The sequence below is a fragment of the Grampus griseus genome (genome assembly GCF_964374135.1).
Source record: "Grampus griseus genome assembly, chromosome: 2".
In the NCBI taxonomy this organism is placed as follows: domain Eukaryota; kingdom Metazoa; phylum Chordata; class Mammalia; order Artiodactyla; family Delphinidae; genus Grampus; species Grampus griseus.
This window is the reverse complement of record NC_139018.1, coordinates 85377441-85397957: the sequence shown is the minus strand read 5'-3', so window position 1 is coordinate 85397957 and position 20517 is coordinate 85377441. Positions and strand designations below refer to the sequence as shown.

At 46.6% G+C, this 20517-nt stretch overlaps 1 protein-coding gene across 1 annotated transcript in view; it reads left to right on the top strand.

Moving 5' to 3' along the window:
* EHD4 (EH domain containing 4) overlaps window positions 1-20517 on the top strand; it is an 89652-nt gene that overhangs the window by 32405 nt on the left and 36730 nt on the right. Inside the window, exon 3 of the mRNA XM_082647884.1 lies at window positions 9114-9211. Coding sequence (XP_082504010.1) covers window positions 9114-9211 — 98 coding nt within the window. The remainder of the gene's footprint in view (window positions 1-9113; window positions 9212-20517) is intronic.

Genomic DNA, 20517 nt, shown 5'->3' with positions numbered 1-20517 from the left:
TCTTCGTTGCGGTGTGCGGGCTTTTCATTGTGGTGGCTTCTCTTGTTGCGGAGCACAGGCTCTAGGCGCGTGGGCTTCAGTAGTTGTGGCACGCAGCCTCAGTAGTTGTGGCTCGCGGGCTCTAGAGCGCAGGCTCAGTAGTTGTGGCGCATAGGCTTAGTTGCTCCGCGGCATGTGGGATCTTCCCAGACCAGGGCTCGAACCTTTGTCCCCTGCGTGGGCTGGTGGATTCTTAACCACTGCACCACCAGCGAAGCCCCTAGCCTATATTTTAAAATGCTTTTCTGTTTCTTCTTTCTTGTGTTCCCCTCACCCCTCCCTTCCCCTCTTGTAGGAGTCTACCTCTTTAGACTGGTTGGTTGCGGGGAGTGGGCTATGGGAATGCAGAGCCAGGGAGGGGTCCTCCAAACCCCTTTAGGGAGGCATGGAACTAGAGCTGACAGATAAGAGACTTGAACTGCACTTCTACTTTTTAGATTAAAAAAAAAAAAGGAACAGATCCTCCCCGCTGACTGCTGTCTTGCCAGAGGCTGAGGTGCCTGATCGCACAACTCCAGGGTGCGCCATTCACAAGGACTGTGGAATGAATGACGTGCCCAGGTGCTGTGCAGTGGCTCTTGCCAAGAGTGGCCCAGGCGACCTCCACAGGCGCCTCTCTAGGGATCTGTACTCTCCTCTAAGAGCTTGTTTATGCTCCCAGAGCAAATCAAAGAAGGCATCCAAGGGGCACCAAGGGAACTTGGCCGCGGGATAAATAGAAATGTACAGATGATGTAGATGGAGTCGCAGAGAAATTCCATCTTGTTGCTGGTGGTGATTGGCAGAATACTGTCCAGATGACTTTTTCCACCTGCAGAGTCTCTCCTCTAGCAGAAGTCCTCCTCAACTCCGGGGCAGCCTTTGTTGGCACCAGCGTGCCTCCTTGTAAGAGAAATAAGGGTTGAGCCCAGGAGAGAGAACACCAGAGGGTCTCTCAGGACAAATGGACCACAGCTGAGGGGAAGTGGAACAAGAAGCTCCCCCGAGCAGGGCCCCCCAGGAGCCGTGGTCCTAGGGTAGGCAACAGCCAGGCTTCCTGTCCCAAGACTGGCCCTGGAAGGTTCCGGAGGCCCTGGAAAGTGCAGGGCACAGGATCCTTCTCCATGAAAGGCTGCCTGGAGTCCCTCAATTTCATTACCACTGTCCTTAGTCTTACTTTCTTTTTGCCTAACAAAGGCTCAGAAAAGAAATAAGCTGCCACCTTTTTCGAATTCCCATGTTATCAAGTCTGTATTCACAAGGGAAACACTAGAGAGAGTGGCTGCTGGCTTCTTTTATTTTGACAGATGATTTACTTCCCTAACAAATTTATTTTTTCTTAAATCCCAAGCATACAGCAGATGAGAGTAGAAAAGAAGCATTCAGGAAAGACTTTGTTTTTTGGGGTTTTTTTTTTTTTGATGTGGACCATTTTTTAAGTCTTTATTGAATTTGTTACAATACTGCTTCTGTATTATGTTTTAGTTTTTTGGTCATGGAGGCTTGTAGGATCTTAACTCCCAGACCAGGGATTGAACCCACGCCCCCTGCATTGGAAGGCAAAGTCTTAACCACTGGACTGCCAGGGAAGTCCCTCAGGAAAGATTTTGAATGGCAAGGTTCTTTATCTCAGAATTTAAAACCTGCTGAAAATAACCCATGCTTTATATAATCGTGTTAATTGAATTCAGAATACATAGAAAAGTAATAGCAAATATTTATATGGCATTTACTGTGTGTCTAAACTTTACTTGTAAATTAGCTCTAAATTCTCACTAAAACCCTGTGACATAGGTGCTACTATTATCCCCAACGTAGAGAGGAGGAATTGATGCAGAGAGAGGTTCATTTAACTTCCACAGGGCCACTCGGCTGATAAATGGCAGTGCTGGGATTGGAACCCAGGCCATCTGGCTAGAGTCCTGCTAGTGACTGCTGTACTGAGCTGGACTGAGAATCACTGCCTCCTGCCCTCTATCTAACATTTAAGGCTGTCCTCAATCTAGCCCGCTAACAATGATGATGAAGATGATAATGATTATGTCCTAAATTATAGATTAATAATTTCACATACACCCTCTTTTCAGGGCTAATAAGGCAGATGACACTAGGGCCATTTTACAGATGAGAAAACTGAGAGCAAAGAAGTAACATGACTTGCCCAAGAAGATGCAGAGACAGGGCTAGAATTCAGGCTCCCTCTTCCCTTTTACCTATTGCCCTGCACCTCATGAAGCACCAGCAAAGAAGAGTTCCTATCCTTCTAGCCACCTGGTGGCCATGTATAGCCGAAACTCACATGTCAGGGATGTACCACCTGGAAACTGATAGCATACTTAAGAGTAAACAGCCTGCTTAAGTTGTATCTACACGGCAGTGCTGCCGTTTCACCCGGCACTAGCACAAGGAAGAGGGTCAGTTAGCGTGGGGTGCTCAAATGTGCGTATGTAATTATAGCATCCCTGTGGGAACAGCAGCAGGCTTAGCTCTAAAGGCAGGCAAACTTCTTTCTACATAGCATACTTTCTGGGAATTAGGTCAAAGTACAATACTTAGTAGGGAGGAGAACTGGTTGTCTGCTGTGGAGAACTTCTACCCCCCACCATACTGAGCAACCACCTGTCCCCCGTACCCGTACGGGATAGGTCTCATTATTCTGGCCCTCCCGTTACAGGGTGTGGGCTTGGGCATCTACCCCGCACTGGGGAGTCTTTAAAAGAGTTTAGTACTTCGCAAGATGGTACCAGCCTCGAAGCATTAAACAAACCAGTGGAGCTTAAGCCTCCATCTCTAAGGCTGGTTTCTAAGAAGGCAACGGGAGGTTTACAGTGCACTTCTGAGGAACGAAGACAAATTCCCAAAAAGACAGCTTTGAATGATAGAAATTCCATACCTGAACAATAGAAAAAGAAAAGGAGTTGAGTCTGGAACAAAGAGTTCTATGGAAAATAATGCGACATTCTGAGACTCCACTGTGCTGCTCTACTTTCTAGAGGAATTCCACAGGCAAGCCTGTCTCGGAGTTGCTCTGTGGGAATGTGGTTATTGAGGTTCCAAAGTCTGTTGTCAGAAGGCAGTTCCACCTCACAGAGGGGAGGGACAACCCAGCAGCACACTGAGGGCACAAGCCCTGGGGGACAGCAGCGTGTTTTGGTCAGTTCAAGAAATGTCAGGAGTTGGCCTCTGACACTTCCCCCTGCAGCCTGCATTTGGATCGCATGTTAAATTTTTCCCTCAATCTACTTTTCTGAAAATGGTAATCTTCTTTTTTATTTAATCCAGATAGATACAGACATCATTTTCAGTTTAGGATCTACAATTTAGGATTAAATTGTAGACTTCCACAGAAGAAATTATTAATCTCATTTACTTCTCTGTTTCTCTTTGAAAAATTAATTGCTGGCCCTAGGGCTTGAAATTTTGAAACTTCCTTTTGAGCTGAAGGAATCTAAACAGGACTTCCAATGCTCCTGTCATTTTAGCCAGGCCTGATGGTGATGATGGTGTGATAAAAAACAAACCAATAAAAAAACCAACACAAAAAAACTCCACTGTCTTAAATTTGCATAATGATTTAGCAATAATAGAATATATATATGTATTTTTGGACTTATCGTTACCTCTGTGTTTGTAACTGAATGAGGCTTCATTCAATAGACTTTTTTTGGACTGTGAATATTACACAGTCACTTAGTACCATTGGGATTTTTGAAAGAACTGATTTAATACAAGTAAATAGCATCAGTCCACACACATGCTGGCTCCACCAGATAATTTAGCCGCAGAAATTAAGGAAAATAGGCTCTTGCCAAGAATCACTCTTGATTCACTAGCAAAACTAATTTTTTTTTTTAAACATGAGAGATTAACTGGTTAGGGGTGGAGGGTGTTTTGTTTTGGGTTTTGTGGTGTGCTTATCCGTAATAAACTCCCTGAAGCCCTTCCCGTTAATCTTTAACCTCAGGATTTGTGGTGGCTCCTGGATCATCAAGCCATTGTTCTTTGTTGGCAGCTGCCTGCACAGCCCTGGTCCTGTCATCCCAGAAAACCAGCTTTTTCCCCTGTGGTGGTTGGGAGAGGGAGACTTGATTGAGAAAAGTCTGTGTTTAGGTCAAACTGCATGGAATTGCCAATATTCAACCATCTTTTTGCTTGTAAAAGTGGTAGTTCCATAAGACTCAGTCTAAGGGGTACCATGGGCTTTTCATAGTCTGGATGTGAAATTAAATTCCTCGTAGGCAGTAGGAGTTTAGATCAGGTCTTTGTGGTAGGACCATGTAATAATAATTGGTTATTACAGGTTAGTTGTCAAAGTCTTTTTGCATATTGGGTGCTATTCACTCTGCCAGTTTAGGAAGTCGTGTAATCTCTCTGATCTTACTCTTATCAGTAAAGTGAACTGGGGCAAAAACAGCCGCATACTCTCTTCTATTGTAAGCTTAGGTTTATTTGAACCTAAAGACAACCTGGGAGTCCTCAGGCTGGTAGAATTGCTCAGAGACTTGACCAAGGCCAAGAGGTGAGTGAGAAGGAAGACGGCCAAGAACCAGATCTTCTGCTTCCTGGTCACTGCTCCACCCTCCACCAATGGATTGAGAGCAGGTCACACAAAGGGGCCTCTTTGGTGGGGAATTCCAGGGCTATCGCATGTCACTCCTTTATTTTAGGATGTTGCCTTCTGTTGATAAAGATAAACAGCGGTGATTCAAATGCATGAAATGGCAGTAGCAGCCTAACAGTTAAGAGCCGGACTGGGGTCAGAACTGCCAGGTTCGCATCCCAGCTCCATCACCTACCAGCTATGTGACTTGGCAAGTTATGGCATGTGACCCTTCTGTGCCCTTGTTGGGGAGGAAGAGATTTTCCTCCACCCTTCTGGGTTCTTCTGGCTGGTCCAAGAGTTAAGTTGACATGAGACAGATTACCAGGAGAAAATCAAACAAAAATTTAATTACGTGTATACATGGGAGAGATCCAGGAAAACCGAGTAACTAACTCCCCCAGATGGCTGAAGCCCTCACCTTAAATACCATCTTCAGTTAAAGGCAAAAGAGGATGTTGGGGGTAGTGGTTTGGAACCTGTAAGGGGAAGAAGGCATTTGACATGGAGCTGGAAAATAATGTTTGATAAACAAATGTTCGCTGGGCCATGCAGAGACAATGGGACACAGAGAGGAGTGTTAACAAATGGACTTTGCGAGGTTCCCCCCATATACTCAGCTAGTTCATACTGTGTTTATCTCTGGTGACAGCTCCCTTCCTGGAACAGGTCCTCTGTCTACATTCCTTAGGCAGTGAGAGAGGAGGTCAAAGATTCTTCCTGAGTCTTTCTGGGCCTTAAAAATAATCAGCCTAAATTAATCCTCATGCCAAGGAGACACATTTTCGGGGTGGCCAGATTTGCTCCCCTCCACCCCAGTCTCATCCTTTGTAGAATGGAGGCACACAGACCCACTGCTGAAGGTTGTGGCCATGATTGAATGCGTTAATGGAAAGTGCTTAGGACAATGCCTGGCACCCAGTAAGTGGTCAGTGGATGCTTGTGTCATTTGATCATTGCTGCAACTACTGGGTATCACTGCACTGGAAATCACATCACTATTAAGCTACTGCCTGGCTCTTTTAAAATGTTGATCATTGAATTGGAATGTTAGTGTTTGGAGGTGATTTTAGGAACTGAAGTCCCCTTACCTCCTTGTCTTACTGTGCCGCAGGACTTCTAGCCACCGGCCTGAGACCTTATAGCCCAGACCATTCCTTTTCTCACCCCCTCTCTGCTACCCCTAAGCCTTCCTTGGTTGTGGGGTGACGGGGAATTCGGGTCCAATGTAGGGTTCGATCCCCTCCTCCTCTCCTTTTATCAAAAATAAAATATATCAAGCCAGCCCTGGGTGAGGGACATATTTCATAAAGCTTACGTGAGGCTCCTGGGCTTAACTGGCACGTGTGCGTATTTCACGTGAAATGTAGAAGGCAAGGCACGGGTACACTTTGTGCTTGTTAGTCCCTCTGAAAGAAGTAGGAAATCCATCTTAGGACAGCAAATCTGTGCTTGGAAACATTGCAGCAGACATATCCCTGGGAAAGGCCTGCCCCAAGGCTGACTGTGTTATATCCGATAAATAACCCACTTTTCACCTTCCTTTCATGGAACATCAAAGGAAGATAAGATTGCTATAACAGCATTGCATTAGGGTTTTTTCTGATTATAGTACAACCATTTAAGAAAATGCATGTGTGGTTCTAACCCCTAAGAATGTGGGCCATGCCCCCACACAGGGGTCTGAAAGCTGACTGTGCCCTGTGCTCCTTTGCCCACCTCCCCACCTCCCCCACACACGTGCTGGGCAGGCTGTGCAAAGTCCAGCTCTGCACACACAACCCCTGTCACCCTCTCTCGGGGTGCCCCTGGAGAGCCCCCTCCTCCTCCCCCTCCTCCCCTCCTCCTCCCCCTCCTCCCCTCCTCCTCCCCCTCCTCCCCTCCTCCTCCCCCTCCTCCCCTCCTCCTCCCCCTCCTCCCCTCCTCCTCCCCCTCCTCCCCTCCTCCTCCCCCTCCTCCTCCCCCTCCCCTCCCCCTCCCCTCCCCCCTCCCCTCCCCTCCCCCCTCCCCTCCCCTCCCCCCTCCCCTCCCCTCCCCCTCCCCTCCCCTCCCCCTCCTCCCCTCCCCTCCCCCCTCCCCTCCCCTCCCCCTCCTCCCCTCCCCCTCCTCCCCTCCCCCTCTCCTCTCCTCCTCCTCCCCTCCCCTCCCCTCCCCCTCACCTTTCCCCTCCCCTCCCCCACTCCTCCCCCCTCCCCCCATCCTCCTTCCCCTCCCTCTTCTTTTCTCCCCCCTCCCCTTCCCCTCCCCCCTTTTGTCTGCAGTCATCCCTCCTGGCCCTGGGCCTGCTCCCTGTATGTTGCGTGGTGATGTCACCACATCAGACCGTCTTGTTTTGTGGCTTACACATTTTGTCTCTGCTGTCACGTCAGGAGGCATGGGAGTTGTTGAAACCTTGTCTCTTTGTATGGAGGGAGTGGATGGTTTCTAAATTTTGAATCCCTCTGTTAACTTCACATTAGAATCCAAGGGTTTTGTGTTTTGGAAAAATTGGTATCAAGTGTGAGCTTGTGGTTCCAGAAAAAGGTCTGCCTCTCACAGGAATACTTTATGTGAAAAAGTTTCACATATGTGCAGTTTTCTCAGCTTTGCCAGATGTCTTGAGCCATCTGATAAAAAGGATGGGACTATGATAAGAGACCTAATTACCACAAGAAATGCAGTCCACCACAGATGTGCTCAGAACTCTGTTCCTACCCCAATCTAGAGACTTGAATATGGCGTTTTTTGCTCTGTGAACTTAACAGAGAATGTGTGGTGATCCCAGTGCACTTTATTCTCACAGATCTGCTGTCTGAGTGTTGGGCAGTGGGGTTTATAAAGGTGGAGGGGTAGGAGAAAATCAGAAATGAGGGGCTTCTCATAAATTAACTTGACCCCTTATTTTTAATGTTATGAGGTTTTTAACTTTACGGGTTGAGTTCTACTCACCTGACATCAGAAATACCAGGCTGCAGTCTCCAGCCAGCCACGCATTAGCAGCATGGCCTCACATGTCGTAACTGCTCTGTGCTTCAACTTTTCCAGCTGCAAAATGATCATAGTTATCATTCCTACATCTTCCTGGGATGACTTGAAAATGTGGGAAACAATATCTGAGAAACTTGTCCCAAGCACCTTCAGTGAAAGTTCATTTGCAATGTCAGTAATTGCATGTCTCTCTCAGGGCTGCCCACGCCTGCCCGGGGGCTGTGCTGTCCACATGTGCTGTGAGGGCCAGGCAGGCCTCCCTCTCCTGCATTCCCAGCATATTTACTTTCTGAGTAATCCCACCTTTTCCACTGAATGAAAGGACTGAGCTTTCCCCAAGGATTTTCAAGCCTTTTGCCCACACAGATACCAAAGTTAGCCATTTACAATATAGGAGAAGGAGAGACACTCTAGTTTCTGCCTTAAAACATACACAGTGCCTAACAGAGATCCCCCCAGGTTGCCTGGGGTGGAAGTAACAAAGCATTTTCCTCTGGTCCTCTAGAGTTACACCGTGTTAAAGCTAAAAGAACCTCGCCAACCCCTGGTCCAAGTGTCTCCATTGACACATGAGAAAACTGAGGCCCAGAATGGGGAAGCCCTTGCCCAGGGTCCCAGGCAAGTTACTGGCAAAGGATGAGCTGAACCTGAACCCAGGTCTGCTGACGCACAGGCCACAATTTTCCTGCCACTTCACTCTGCTTCCAAGGCCAACGCCAGGGCAGCCGACAGGAACCACAGCAGAGGGATGAGGATGAGAAGGAGGAGGTGGTATCGGGAAGGTGATGGACAAGGAAGGAGGCTGGGAGATGCTTGGCCAGGGCCCTGCCTACCCCTGCCCCTTTGTCCACTCTTAGGGCACCAAAGCACCTGGAGGATTTGGGGTGTTGCCCACAGGTGCTTGCCCCACCCTGAGCCTGGAGCCATAGCATGTCCCTGGGGCATCGGACAGTGAAAACAGGCCCTAGTATCTCCGCTGTCACATTAAGGAGTGAGCAGGGGCTGGACAGAGCTTGGGATACTCCAGCCCAGTGGGGCAGTGACCCTGAAGGAAGCATGGGATTCCCGGGGAGGAAAAGTCTGGGACGTTGGTCTAAGGAGCAGGATAGAGGAGGGGTGGGTGGGGCTGGTGGCCTTTGGAGTCACACCGACCTGGGTTTAAAGCTTAGCTCTGAGTGACCCTGAGCAAGTTACATAACCTCCCGGAGGTAAACAGTGTTGCCTTCCTCATGAGATTAATATGAGGAACAAATGAGATGATGTTTGTAAAATAACCTGTGTTCAATAAACGTTAGCTAAAATAAAATTAACAGTAAGGGATCTGGTGGTAGGGAGCATCCGGTGCCCGGCCACCCTCCAATAGCTGCCCTGTGAACCAGCATTGAGTCTCCAGTGGAGGCGCCATTGGTCTCCTCCAAGCCCCCGCTTTTCAGAAGATGTCAGTAGCCAGGAGAGGCCAAGGAGCTCTGAGGTTAGTGCACTCCGCAACGTGCACGTTCTGATCCCACCTTTGATCCCTTTCTTGCAGATTCATGTGCTCCCAGCTGCCCAACCAGGTCCTGAAAAGCATCAGCATCATCGACAGCCCCGGCATCCTGTCTGGGGAGAAGCAGCGCATCAGCCGAGGTCAGTGCCCACCCTGCCCTTCCGGGCCCCCCACCCTTCACCCGGGGCTGGCTGAGGCTTTCTCTGATGTTGGCAGAGGATTTCTGCCCCTGTTGTATTCTATCCATCCTCCAGGGCACCCCCAGCATCCCTGGGCAGCCCCGGGGTCCAGAGCTGAAGAGGTCCCAGGAAATAACCAGGAAGTCATGTGGTCAGAAGTTCTGCTCTTTCAGCTGAGAAACTTTCTGGAGCCTTAGCCATACCCTCTTAATTCCTTTAAACACTGTCGTGTATTACTAGTACCCACCTCACATAGATCTTCAGGCTTTAAGAGGGGACCACTTGCTGACCACTCACTGGGACACATGACAAAAAATAAAGAAGGCCAGCTAGTGACAGCAAAGGAGAGAGCCCTCCCAGCTGCTCTTCCTCCCTCCCCCAGTGCCGTGTATTCCACCCCAGTCACCTCTGCAGCAGCCTTCTACCGAGTGAGCCTTTATTGCTATCCGCTTGGTGCCAGACGCTGTACCGCACACTGGGGATGCACAAAGAACAGGTGCAGTTTCTGCCCTGGAGGAGCTTGTGTTCTAACGAGGAAAACAGACATGAGTTTCGTTATCACAGAAATAAATAGAGAACAAGAGCTGGGATACTCACTCTGCGATGGGGACTGTCTATCAGAGTGTAAGGAGGATATCTGGCCTTGGCGTGTTGGGAAAGGCTCTCCAGAGGAAGAGACGTTGGAGCCGGAATCTGGAGGATGAATAGGAATTACCTAAGGGAAGCTCTGGGATGGGAAAGGAGAGACAATAAGGCGTTCAGAGGAGATTTGTGGAGAATAGAAAACGCTTGTGAAGAACAGTGATGTCTGGGCTTCTTCAGCCTTCACAGCACAAGGCTGAGGCAGTACTGTTTCCAGACCCGTGCACTGTGGTTAAATAGATGGGCCTGCAGTCTCCCCCACCTTCCCGGTAAAGGGGCTGTTGGAAGCAGACCAGAGGACTGTTTACTTACAGAGAGGAAATTCCTGACAGGGAGGGCACTAGGATGGATTCCTGTGGTCCCAGTGGCAGGTCAAGTTCCCTCGCCCTGGCCCTTGAAACAGAGGACAGTTCCTGGAGGCTTTGCTGGGAGGGAGAGGCTAGAGTGGATGCGTTGCTGCTGTCACTTCTCACTGGTAACTCTTTACAGCCCCTGAACAGGAGCAGTGGGGTTATGGCCATCCAGTGAACTGCCCCACTCCTGAAGCCAAAGAACGTTACACAGGCCCTAGGACACACCTGGGAGCTAGAAAGCAGAGGTCCCGTGACAGGGTTAAAGAAAGGGCTCCCCATGTCTATAAGCCCTCTCTTCTCATGCCGTCTGAGAAATGCTGATTTTGCAGCCTCCAACTACCGTGCTGTGCCTTCACCCATTCGTTCAGGGACTTAGTGGGCCATTAGGCCTCCCTGAGGCCTCCAAGAACATTGCACTTGTAGAAAAAGTCACAAATAACAGTTATAAATGGTTTTCTCCAGCTCCTTAGTGACTTTTGTTTTTGTTTTTGTTTTTGCGGTACGCGGGCCTCTCACTGTTGTGGCCCCTCCCGTTGTGGCGCACAGGCTCCAGACGCACAGGCTCAGCGGCCATGGCTCACGGGCCCAGCCGCTCCGCGGCACGTGAGATCTTCCCGGACCGGGGCACAAACCCGTGTCCCCTGCATCGGCAGGCGGACTCTCAACCACTCTGCCACCAGGGAAGCCCCTTAGTGACTTTTTCTTCTGCATATACAAACATACCTTTTTTAACAGAAATGAGATTGCCTTGCACATTTGCTACAACTTGATTTTTTGCCATAACAGCTATCACGGATCATTCTATGCCAGTATATTTAAATTACTTTATTCCTTTTGACAGCTGCTTAGGTTCTATCAAAGGGGCATAACGTCATTTATTTAACTGATTTGTGGATGTCGTGTGGTTAATAATTTTTCCCTCTTGCAGACAGCACTCCAGAGAGACATCTTTTGTGTATCTTTACACCTCAGTGCCAATAGATTTTTTTAAAAACCAATTTAGGACCATTAATTTGGCCCCATTAAACATTGCTCTGAAAATACAGTGTTTTATTTTAAAAGGAAAATAAAGCAAACCCACGTCCCACAGCTTTTTCAAGCTGCCTATGTTTCCACTGCTTCTGCATGTCTGACGGAAGTATGCCAGAGATATATGTGGTCCTGGAAATTTCCTTTTTGCCTCTAAATTTTAGGACCTCTGGATTTTAGCTTCAGCCTTATCCATTCCTTTTCATTGGCAGGCCTTTGACCAATGCTAATCATCCATGTTCTTCAGGGTTTCTCCTGAGCTTAGTGATTCTAAGTGTCTTTCAACCTATAGCTCCTTCAGAGTAGTTAGCGTGGTGTAATGCTCTCAGGATGCTTTGAAGACAGTTCTTTTTAACACTTTATAATAACTGACTCATATCCTGACTTACTGTGGCATGTCCTTCTTCACATCCTATGCCCAGAAATAGCACATATGGTTCCAACCAGTCAGCTGGTCCCTGCCGCCCTGACAGACAGCAGCTGATGGGGAAGGACCCAGAGTGGCAAACAATGGCAGCACCGGGCACTGTGGCCAGGGTCCCCCGGCTTAGGTGCCGTACCGTGTTCGGGCACCGTGGCTGGTTGGAGTCACTTAGCTGACAGTTTCAACCCCAAAGAATATTAACCCCAAAGAATGTGTACTGTTTTAAAGCTGCTTCAGCTTAAACTATTGCAGACAGCGCTGCATTCTCACACATGCTCCCGTCTGCTTCCATCCCTCCAGCTCCTAAATCACAGCACCACCTCCGCCAGTCATCTGTGTCAACACTGGATGAGGCATGGGGACAAAGTGTGACCTCACAGAACATTTGAAACATCCGCCACTGACCTTATTGGTGGGGCTTTGCCTCCCTGACGGGTGTTTCGTCTGTGAAAGAGGAAGGGGGCAGCTGCTGCCCCTCCGCTTGTCCCTTAGTGCAGTTGATGGATCAGCAGGCAGAGTCTCATCCAGCAGGTCCCTCTTACACATGTAGCGTCTCCTTGCAGTGTGTATTCACAATAGCAGTATGAGAACAGCCACCAGGTACTGAGCCCTTGCTGTGTGTCTACAGTGTGCTCTTCATTTAGGACTTGCTAAGTTAAACCTGCACATAGTCCTGCACAGACAGGAGCCCAGACCTGACTAGGGAACCCCTCGCCCTCGCTCCTCTGGGAAAGGGGAGCCTAACAGCGATGGTAAGAATTCTTTCCCCAGCTGCTGGGCAGATGGGCAACCAGGCTTGACATCCGGGGATTGGACAGAGTAAAAGCTGTTAACGAGGTGCTGCTTTTGGAGAACAAGCTGAGGGGATGTGTCCTTCAGGCAGTGGCTGCAGGCTGACGCTGCTGTGTGGACCTAGTCCACCCTCTAGCCTGCAGGGTTGTGCAGCCCTGGCTGAGCACACGCTGGGCAGACAGTGCAGCTACAGGAGGAGGTGATGAGCATGGGGTGACTGCAGAGCACCCCCAAGAAGACCTGCTGACTGCATCACACTCAAGAGTTCTCCCCATCTGCATGGGATGAGGCAGATGGCAGGTGGGGCAGTGGAGCGTCGTGCTACTTTGCTGGTGGTCGAACAGGGAAGGAGGGACCTAAGCTGGGGAGCTGGCCTCATCATCACTGGCAGCCCTTGGGCACCCCCAGGGAACTGCCCAGGTACCCCGAGCTCTGGGAACCAGATGGCCTAGTGAGGGTATATCTCCAGGAAGGAGTCCTGAACCCAGGTTCAGTCGCGTGCCTCCCCTTACCTGTGGCTCCCTTCTTCCTTGTTCATTCTTCTCTCTCGTGACGTCATAAGCCTGCTTCCTTTTTACTCTGTGCTGAGTAGAGGGGGCAAGTGTGATTACACGGAGGACGTTGCTCTTCTCTTGGCCAAAGTCATAGGTGACCAGAAGAAACAGTTGACATTTCTACATGATGATTCGTATTTTGGGGTGTTCAGTTTGAGGCAAAATATGGCAAACCCACTCTTATGTTAGAAGTGACCTTTACCAGTTAGAATGTGTCTTAGCACAGCCTTCTCATCAGCAGGTCCTTAACATGGACCCTAGAAGTCAGGTCCCTGCTCTGTGCTCCAGAGTGAAACAAGAATGCATAGTCAGCATTGGAGGGGAGTAAATGTTGTCTAAATCTCCTCTTTGGGAGTTCTATAAATAAAACCCCCTAGAGTAATTGATTTTGAAGCAATTTTTAGTATACTACTCCATATGGAAACCCATTACCCTTCTGACGTTCCTTGGTTTAATTATAGTTAACAGAAAATCTTTAGGAACAGAAGGGTGAGCTTAGATACTAACTTGTAGTTTTCTTGCCTGACATAGAGAATTCCCATCAAGCAGGAATTAAAATATTCTGATATATTTTTAATAGTAACTTTATTCTACTGAAGTAAGAGCTACCTAAAATTCCTACAAGCTTTTCTTGATTCTTTTCTTGTAGCCAATAAAGAAATGTTTGAGTTCTTAAGATTTTCTAAGTTATTTTCTTGAAGTGGGTGGGTGAAATCTGACCAGGTTCAGTCTTGAGAACGTCCTTTGCCCTGATGATGGCGTCCAGATTTTTGATTCTATGTGATAAGAAAAGAGCACATTTATCCACACATCCTTATTTTCATTCCCAATCTCTTATTATTCCGGCTCCTGAACTGTTTGCTTCCTAAAATACTGTTAGTGTCGTGCTGAACCTAAACATCATCTAGGATTTATTTCTGGACTTGGCATGAACACAGGTGTGTTCCCAACTGCGTGGTACAAACCTCTGGGTTCTGGCTGCAATTATAACGTCCCTGTCTGACAAGGAGAAGACTGTGAAAAATTCTAATGTGGCAGCTGGTGTACTTGTCCATCTACTTAGCACATAAGCATTTGGAAGGTGCTATTTTAGCAGCAAGTAATTATTCCTGTGGTTTCCTGAGAGCATGAGGTTTTGTGTAGCCTTCAACAGACTTGACTTTGATAACAAAAATAGTACAGTTTTTCCCTTTTAAAAATTTAAATAACTCTAGAAGAAAAAAACTCTTGATCTGAATTTTCCAACAGATCTACCAGCAGGTCGGACCTAGGACCTAGGACCAGCAGCTTGTCAAATGAAAGTCTAAGAGCACCTTCTTCTGATGTTTAAGCCCTTCTCTCTATAAGCCTTTCTCATTATAAATCAGTGAATAGAACTGAGAAGACAGTGAAAAATAGAAGGGCAGAAAATGTCCTGCTAGTAAAAGCAATCAATGATGATAATGAATGAAACAGAAGAGATCTAACTGTGCTTCAAATAACGTAACAGGCCATAACATTAGCTTCAAAATCATTGATTAATGTCTTAACATTTACATATAGACATCCTTATGTCCTCCTGATTTTGGTAGCATTAAGGAAAGCACTCAAGAATAAAAAAGGCATCTGAATACTGACAGGTACATGTGAGCAGGTCATTTCAAGGATATGCCAACACAGTGGAGGTGCCCAAACATAACATCACAAAAGAATTGACAGAACAGGAAACAGGGAATGGAAATCCAACTGGTAATCATTAAAGATGCTAAAAAAATAGCGATGACGAAAACTGTAATCAGGGAAGTCCAAACACACCTACCTGACACGTTTCTTGAGCTTGAAAGACAAAAGACCGGATTTTGAAGGCTATGCAAGACAGGAGAGAGATCATTGAGAAAGGTCCAGATAAGAGTGACTTCCCCTCTTGTGCTCTGGGAACAGGGAGGACTAGAGCGGAAAACACACATACACGGAGGAATGAGTCTTTTTCACTAGAAGAGTGAGAAGGCTTCGAGCGAGATATTAGCCAGGTCCAACAGCAGCAGAGGCTCTTCTGAGAAGCACCTGGAGAGCTGAGAGCTGGAGGCTGAAGAGACCGGCGGCTCCCAGGGCCAGGCGGTTATGGTAGGTGCTTCCTGTACTTCAGGTGGACCACACAGCCCAAGGCTGGACTTCACAGAGAGTTTCTGAGGGGGGCCTGCCATGCCTGCCGAGTACCCCAGGAGAAGTTCAGGCCTTCCTTGGGTAGTATTATAAATAAGAGTAGAAATAATCATTAAATAAAGGGGGAGTCGAGGCAGCACTATCCCCTCCTTCATTCTGTTCACCACCACCCAATACAGACACGGCTCAGGACCATCTCAGCATCTCAGACTGCGGTCACCTGAGCTCACTGGACATGTGACCCTCATTACAGGTGCTACTCCTGTCCCTGCCTTCCCATCCTGTGGTTGGTACAGGGTGGTATTTTGTTTTTTGTTTTTTTTTTCAGTTTTATTGAGATAGAATTGACATATGGCACTGTATAAGCTTAAGGGGTACTGCATAAGGATTTGACTTACATACATCATGAAATGGTTACACAGTAGGTTTAATGAACATCCATCATCGTACACAGATACAACATTAAAGAAATAGAAAAAATTATTTTCCTTGTGATGAGAACTCAACTTTCATTTATAACATACAGCAGTGTTAATTATCTCTGTCATGTCGTACATTATATCACTAGTAGTTATTTATCTTATAACTGGAATTTTTTACCTTTTAACTATCTTCATCTAATTCTCCCTCCTCCCACCCTGGTACAGGGTTTCTTAATTTATTGTTTTGTTTCTGGGGTTTTGGGTTTACGACTGTTCAGGCTCTCTTAGCTCCTGTCCCTGTCCACTGCAGCTCCTCCCAGCTTTAAGGCATCCCCAGGCTTCATCAGCATGCCCTTCTACCATCGCCCTTGGATCCAGAAGTTGAGCAGACAGGACCCAAGGTGGAGCCTTGAGGTACTCCAATAGAGACTGCCCTCCACGTTGACAGCAGTTCATTAATGAACAAGTTCAGTCGAGATGCAATGAGCTCCTGTGTGCCAGGTACTAAGCTAGGAATTGGGAGCATAAAGATGACAAGGTACCGCCCCTGCCTTGGAGTTGCTACAGCCTAGTGTGGTCATCCAGCCAGTCACTGATGCACCAGATTGTTCTGAAAGAAAGCTGTCACCTACATAGAGAATTATTATCCATTCAGCAAACACTAGGCAAAAAAGATGGACACGGTCACTGCCCTTATGGAATTTACATTCTGATGGGAGAGTCAGACAAGAAAAGCAGGTAAACAAATGAATAAAATCATTGTAAATAGTGATGAGTGCCAGGAAGGAAATAGATAAGGCATTGAGCTCAATGAGAAGGGGTGTGGTGGGAGGACCACAGTCTCGGAAGGTGGCGGAGGCCTGTGGCTGAAAGTTCAGAAGGCGGTGGCCTTGCAGAGGTAGGCAGGTCAAGGTTTTGCAGGTTTTGACTGACCATGTTGTCTATTCAGATATTTTCCACCTGATATATAAAGGCTATATAAAAGAATAGACTTTCAAGTATCAGATATTCACCCATGGATTTCAATTCCTGCATATTCATGTTTTTTTTCTGAGGCCTTTTTTTAGAACCTACACTATTCAGTCTGTAAACCCAGAGTCAAACATGTTGCTTTCCTAGGTCCAGTCAAGGGACTGAAGTCCCTGTGGGCTGTCCTATGTCATATAGCGAGAAACAAGCGGGCAGGAGAATTGGACTTCCTGGGTTCCAGTTTAGCTCAGCCATCTACCAGCCATGCAGCCTTGGGAAAGTTGTGAATCTCTGTGGGAAATGAGGGTAATAAGAGTACCTACCACATAATGCTGTTGTAACTGAGTTAATACCTAGAAAGCAGAAAATAATACCCAGCCTAGCACATAGTAAGTGCTCAGTAAATGTTAGCTGTTATTATTACTCTCACCATCTCAATGTGGTGGTGGTGGTACAGGCCAGAGTTTTCAAAGGCTGAATTTAATATTGGTTGGTACTGGTTTCTTGCCTCTTAAAGTCTTCTGTCTCAGAGTAGGGGAAATTTTTGTCAAGTTATTTGAAATGTGGAATTTGTTGGTCAGGGACTGAATATGCTGTGTTTGGCTAAGCGTTTTTACCTTTTTTCCCTGTACCTCGGTCATTTTATTGATAATTAGCTTTTAACTTTTGAAATCACATGTCTCTCTCGAAGTGGAAAAGGGACAACACTAATTGATCATCTGGTTTAAAAAATATTTGGTGGAAAAAGAATTTTAAAATAATGGACAGATATTGTGTGTGTGATCTTTTTGGCACTCCTTTATTTTAGAAGTGATGGTATAAAAAGCAGTGGGTAATAGTAGGGGCGTGCTAGAGACTATTCATTCAACACACATTTATATTGATTGCCTGCTGGGTGCCAAGCACAGTCCTGGATTCAAAAGGAATGAGGCACAGCCCCTGGCCCTGGTGCACACCCTTGGCTGGGGTGGATGGACCTGCAAACAAGCCACTCTGACCCTGTGCATTACAGGAGTTCTGAACAAGAAGTGGAATATGGGAAGTAGGCTGTCGGCAAAGCTGCTAAGGGAAGGGACTCTTCTTCCCCTTTTTTAAAAAATCTGCATTTTCTCTCTCTCTGAACAATTCAGTGGGTTTTTTTGTTTGTTTGTTTTTGTATATTTACAGAGTTGTGCAACCATCACCATAATGAATTTTAGAAAATTTTCATCACCCCAAAAAGAAACATTGTCCTCATTAGCAATCGCTACCCATTCTCCTCCCCCCAGACCCTGGCAACCACTAATCTACCTTCTGTCTCTGGATTTACCTACTCTGGACATTTCATATAAATGGAATCATACAGCATGTGGCCCTTGTGTCTGGCTCCTTTCACTTAGCATAATGTTTTCAAGGTTCATCTGAGTCAAACAGTGCTTCATTCCTTTTTATGGTTGAATAAAAATTCCATTGTACAGCTGTACCACGTTTTATTCATTCATAAGTTGGTGAACATTCGGGTTGTTTGCACTTTTTTGGCTATTTTGAATAATGCTGCTCTGATCATTCATGTATGGGTTTTTGTGAAAATGTGCATTCTTGGGGCTTCTCTGGCGGTCTAGTGGTTAAGACTCTGCATTTCTACTGCAGGGGCCATGGGTGGGTTCGATCCCTGGTCGGGGAACTAAGATCCCACATGGCGCAGGGCACAGGCAAAAACAAAAGAGAGTGAGAAAACGTATGTTCTTGATTCTCTTGGGTATAAATCTAGGAGCAGAATTGCTGAATCATATGGTAACTCAGTATTTAATGTTTTGAGAAACTGCCAGACTGTTTTCCAAAGTGACTGCATCATTTTATATTTTCATACACCAGTAGTGTACGAGGCTTCCAGTTTCTCCACATTCTCATCAACACTGTCATTTTGCTTAGAGCCATCTTCATAGGTATGAAGGGGTATTTCACTGTGGTTTCAATTTGCATTTCTCTAATGGTCAATGATGTTGAGCATCTTTTCATGTGCATTGTGGCCACTTCTATATTTTCTTTGAAGAAATGTATATATAGAGGCTTTGCCCGTTTTTAATTGGATTATTTGTCTTTTAATTGTTGAGTTTTAACATTCTTTTTTAATTTATTTATTTTCATTTTTGGCTACGTTGGGTCTTTGTTGCTGTGTGCGGGCTTTCTCTAGTTGTGGCGAGCAGGGGCTACTCTTCGTTGCGGTGTGCGGGCTTCTCATTGCGGTTACTTCTCTTTTTGCGGAGCACGGGCTCTAGGCATGTGGGCTTCAGTAGTTGTGGCATGCGGGCTCAGTAGTCGTGGCTCACGGGCTCTAGAGCACAGGCTCAGTTATAGCACACGGGCTTAGTTGCTCCACGGCATGTGGGATCTTCCCGGACCAGGGCTCGAACCCGTGTCTCCTGCGTTGGCAGGCGGATTCTTAACCGCTGCGCCACCCGGGAAGCCTGAGTTTTAACATTCTTTATATGTCGTATGTACTAGTCAAATATATGACTTGCAAATATTTTGTCTCATTTTCTGGGTTGTCTTTTCACTTTCTTTATGGTCTAACCTGAAGCATTAAAAGTTCTTAATTTTAATGAAGTCTGATTTATCTGTTTAAATTTTTGCCACTTGTGCTTTTGTCCTAACCCAAGCTCATGAAAATTCACTCCTATATTTTTCTAAGAGGTTTATAGTTTTAGCACTTACATTTAGGTCGTTAATCCATTTTAAGTTAATTTTTGTATATGGTGTGACTTTAGGGCCCAACTTCATTCTTTCACATGTGTGTATCTAGTTGTCCCGGCACCATTTGTTGAAAAGACAGTACTTTCCCCACTGAATTGTCTTGGCACCCTTATTGAAAATCAGTTGGCTATAAATGTGGAGGTTTATTTCTGGACTCTCAATTCTATTTCATTGATCTGTATGTCTGACCTTATGATGCAGCTCTCCTTGATCAGAGACTCCAGGTAAATGCGTGAGTTCATCAACCCGCAAGGTCAGGGCCGTACAGGATGAGGTGAGGATAAAGTGAGTTGATGTGACATCTTGTCACGGTACCTGTCTGGTGCACAGTCAAGGGAAAGATAACCTGGCTCCCCTAACTATTGTTATTCTCCTCGAGACAATGGAAGGAGGCTGCAAGAACGGGAAGATGTGTGAGCTCAGAACCCTTTGGAGGAATGTGAGTCATGCCTGTGGCTGGAGTGTGTGTATGTGGCGGGTGGATGCACACGTCAGGAGACTGGGTTTATCCTGGAGGCTGCGTGGAATACCTGAGGAGTATGAGGTAGAGGATGACATGGTAGAGAATTCTGTAGGAATTCTGAGGAGTAGAACTTACTTATGTCCACAGGCTTGGATCATGAAGCCATTTTTATATTTAGAGCTTGAGCTCAATGACTTGTCTCTGAGCTTTGTTTGAATTTGGCAACAACAGAAAAGGGTGCATCCCCAGTGCCTGGGGCTGAGTGCTGATGAATGTGTTGGCAGACCCTGTTTTCTGGCCAGAGCTCAGGCCAGTCTGAGGTTGGGTTGTGAGGTCCTGGACATCACTCACTTCTTGGGCCTCCAACAGGAAATCCTGCTTTCTTTTTGTTTCGGGGAAGTTTGCTGACAAACACATTCAGACTCCTTTTCCGCCAGCGCCACAGGAAATTCCACACCACGAGTGTGACTCCTTCTGCCCCTACTGTGAGTGCGTCACGACCATGACTCAGAATGGCATTTGCCAAGCCCTGGAAGATATCTTTAGTTTTTGTTAATACCTTAAATGCATACTCGATCGTGAGAAATGACTGCTTCTACCCAAACTTTAAACCAACCTAGACTTTTAAATAAAAAACGATTTTTTTTTTTTAGTTGGAGAAAGAGTACTTCTCTTACTTCCCATAGAGAGCAGCTCATGATCATAAAACATTTAATAGACATTGGGATACAGAGATTAATTAGA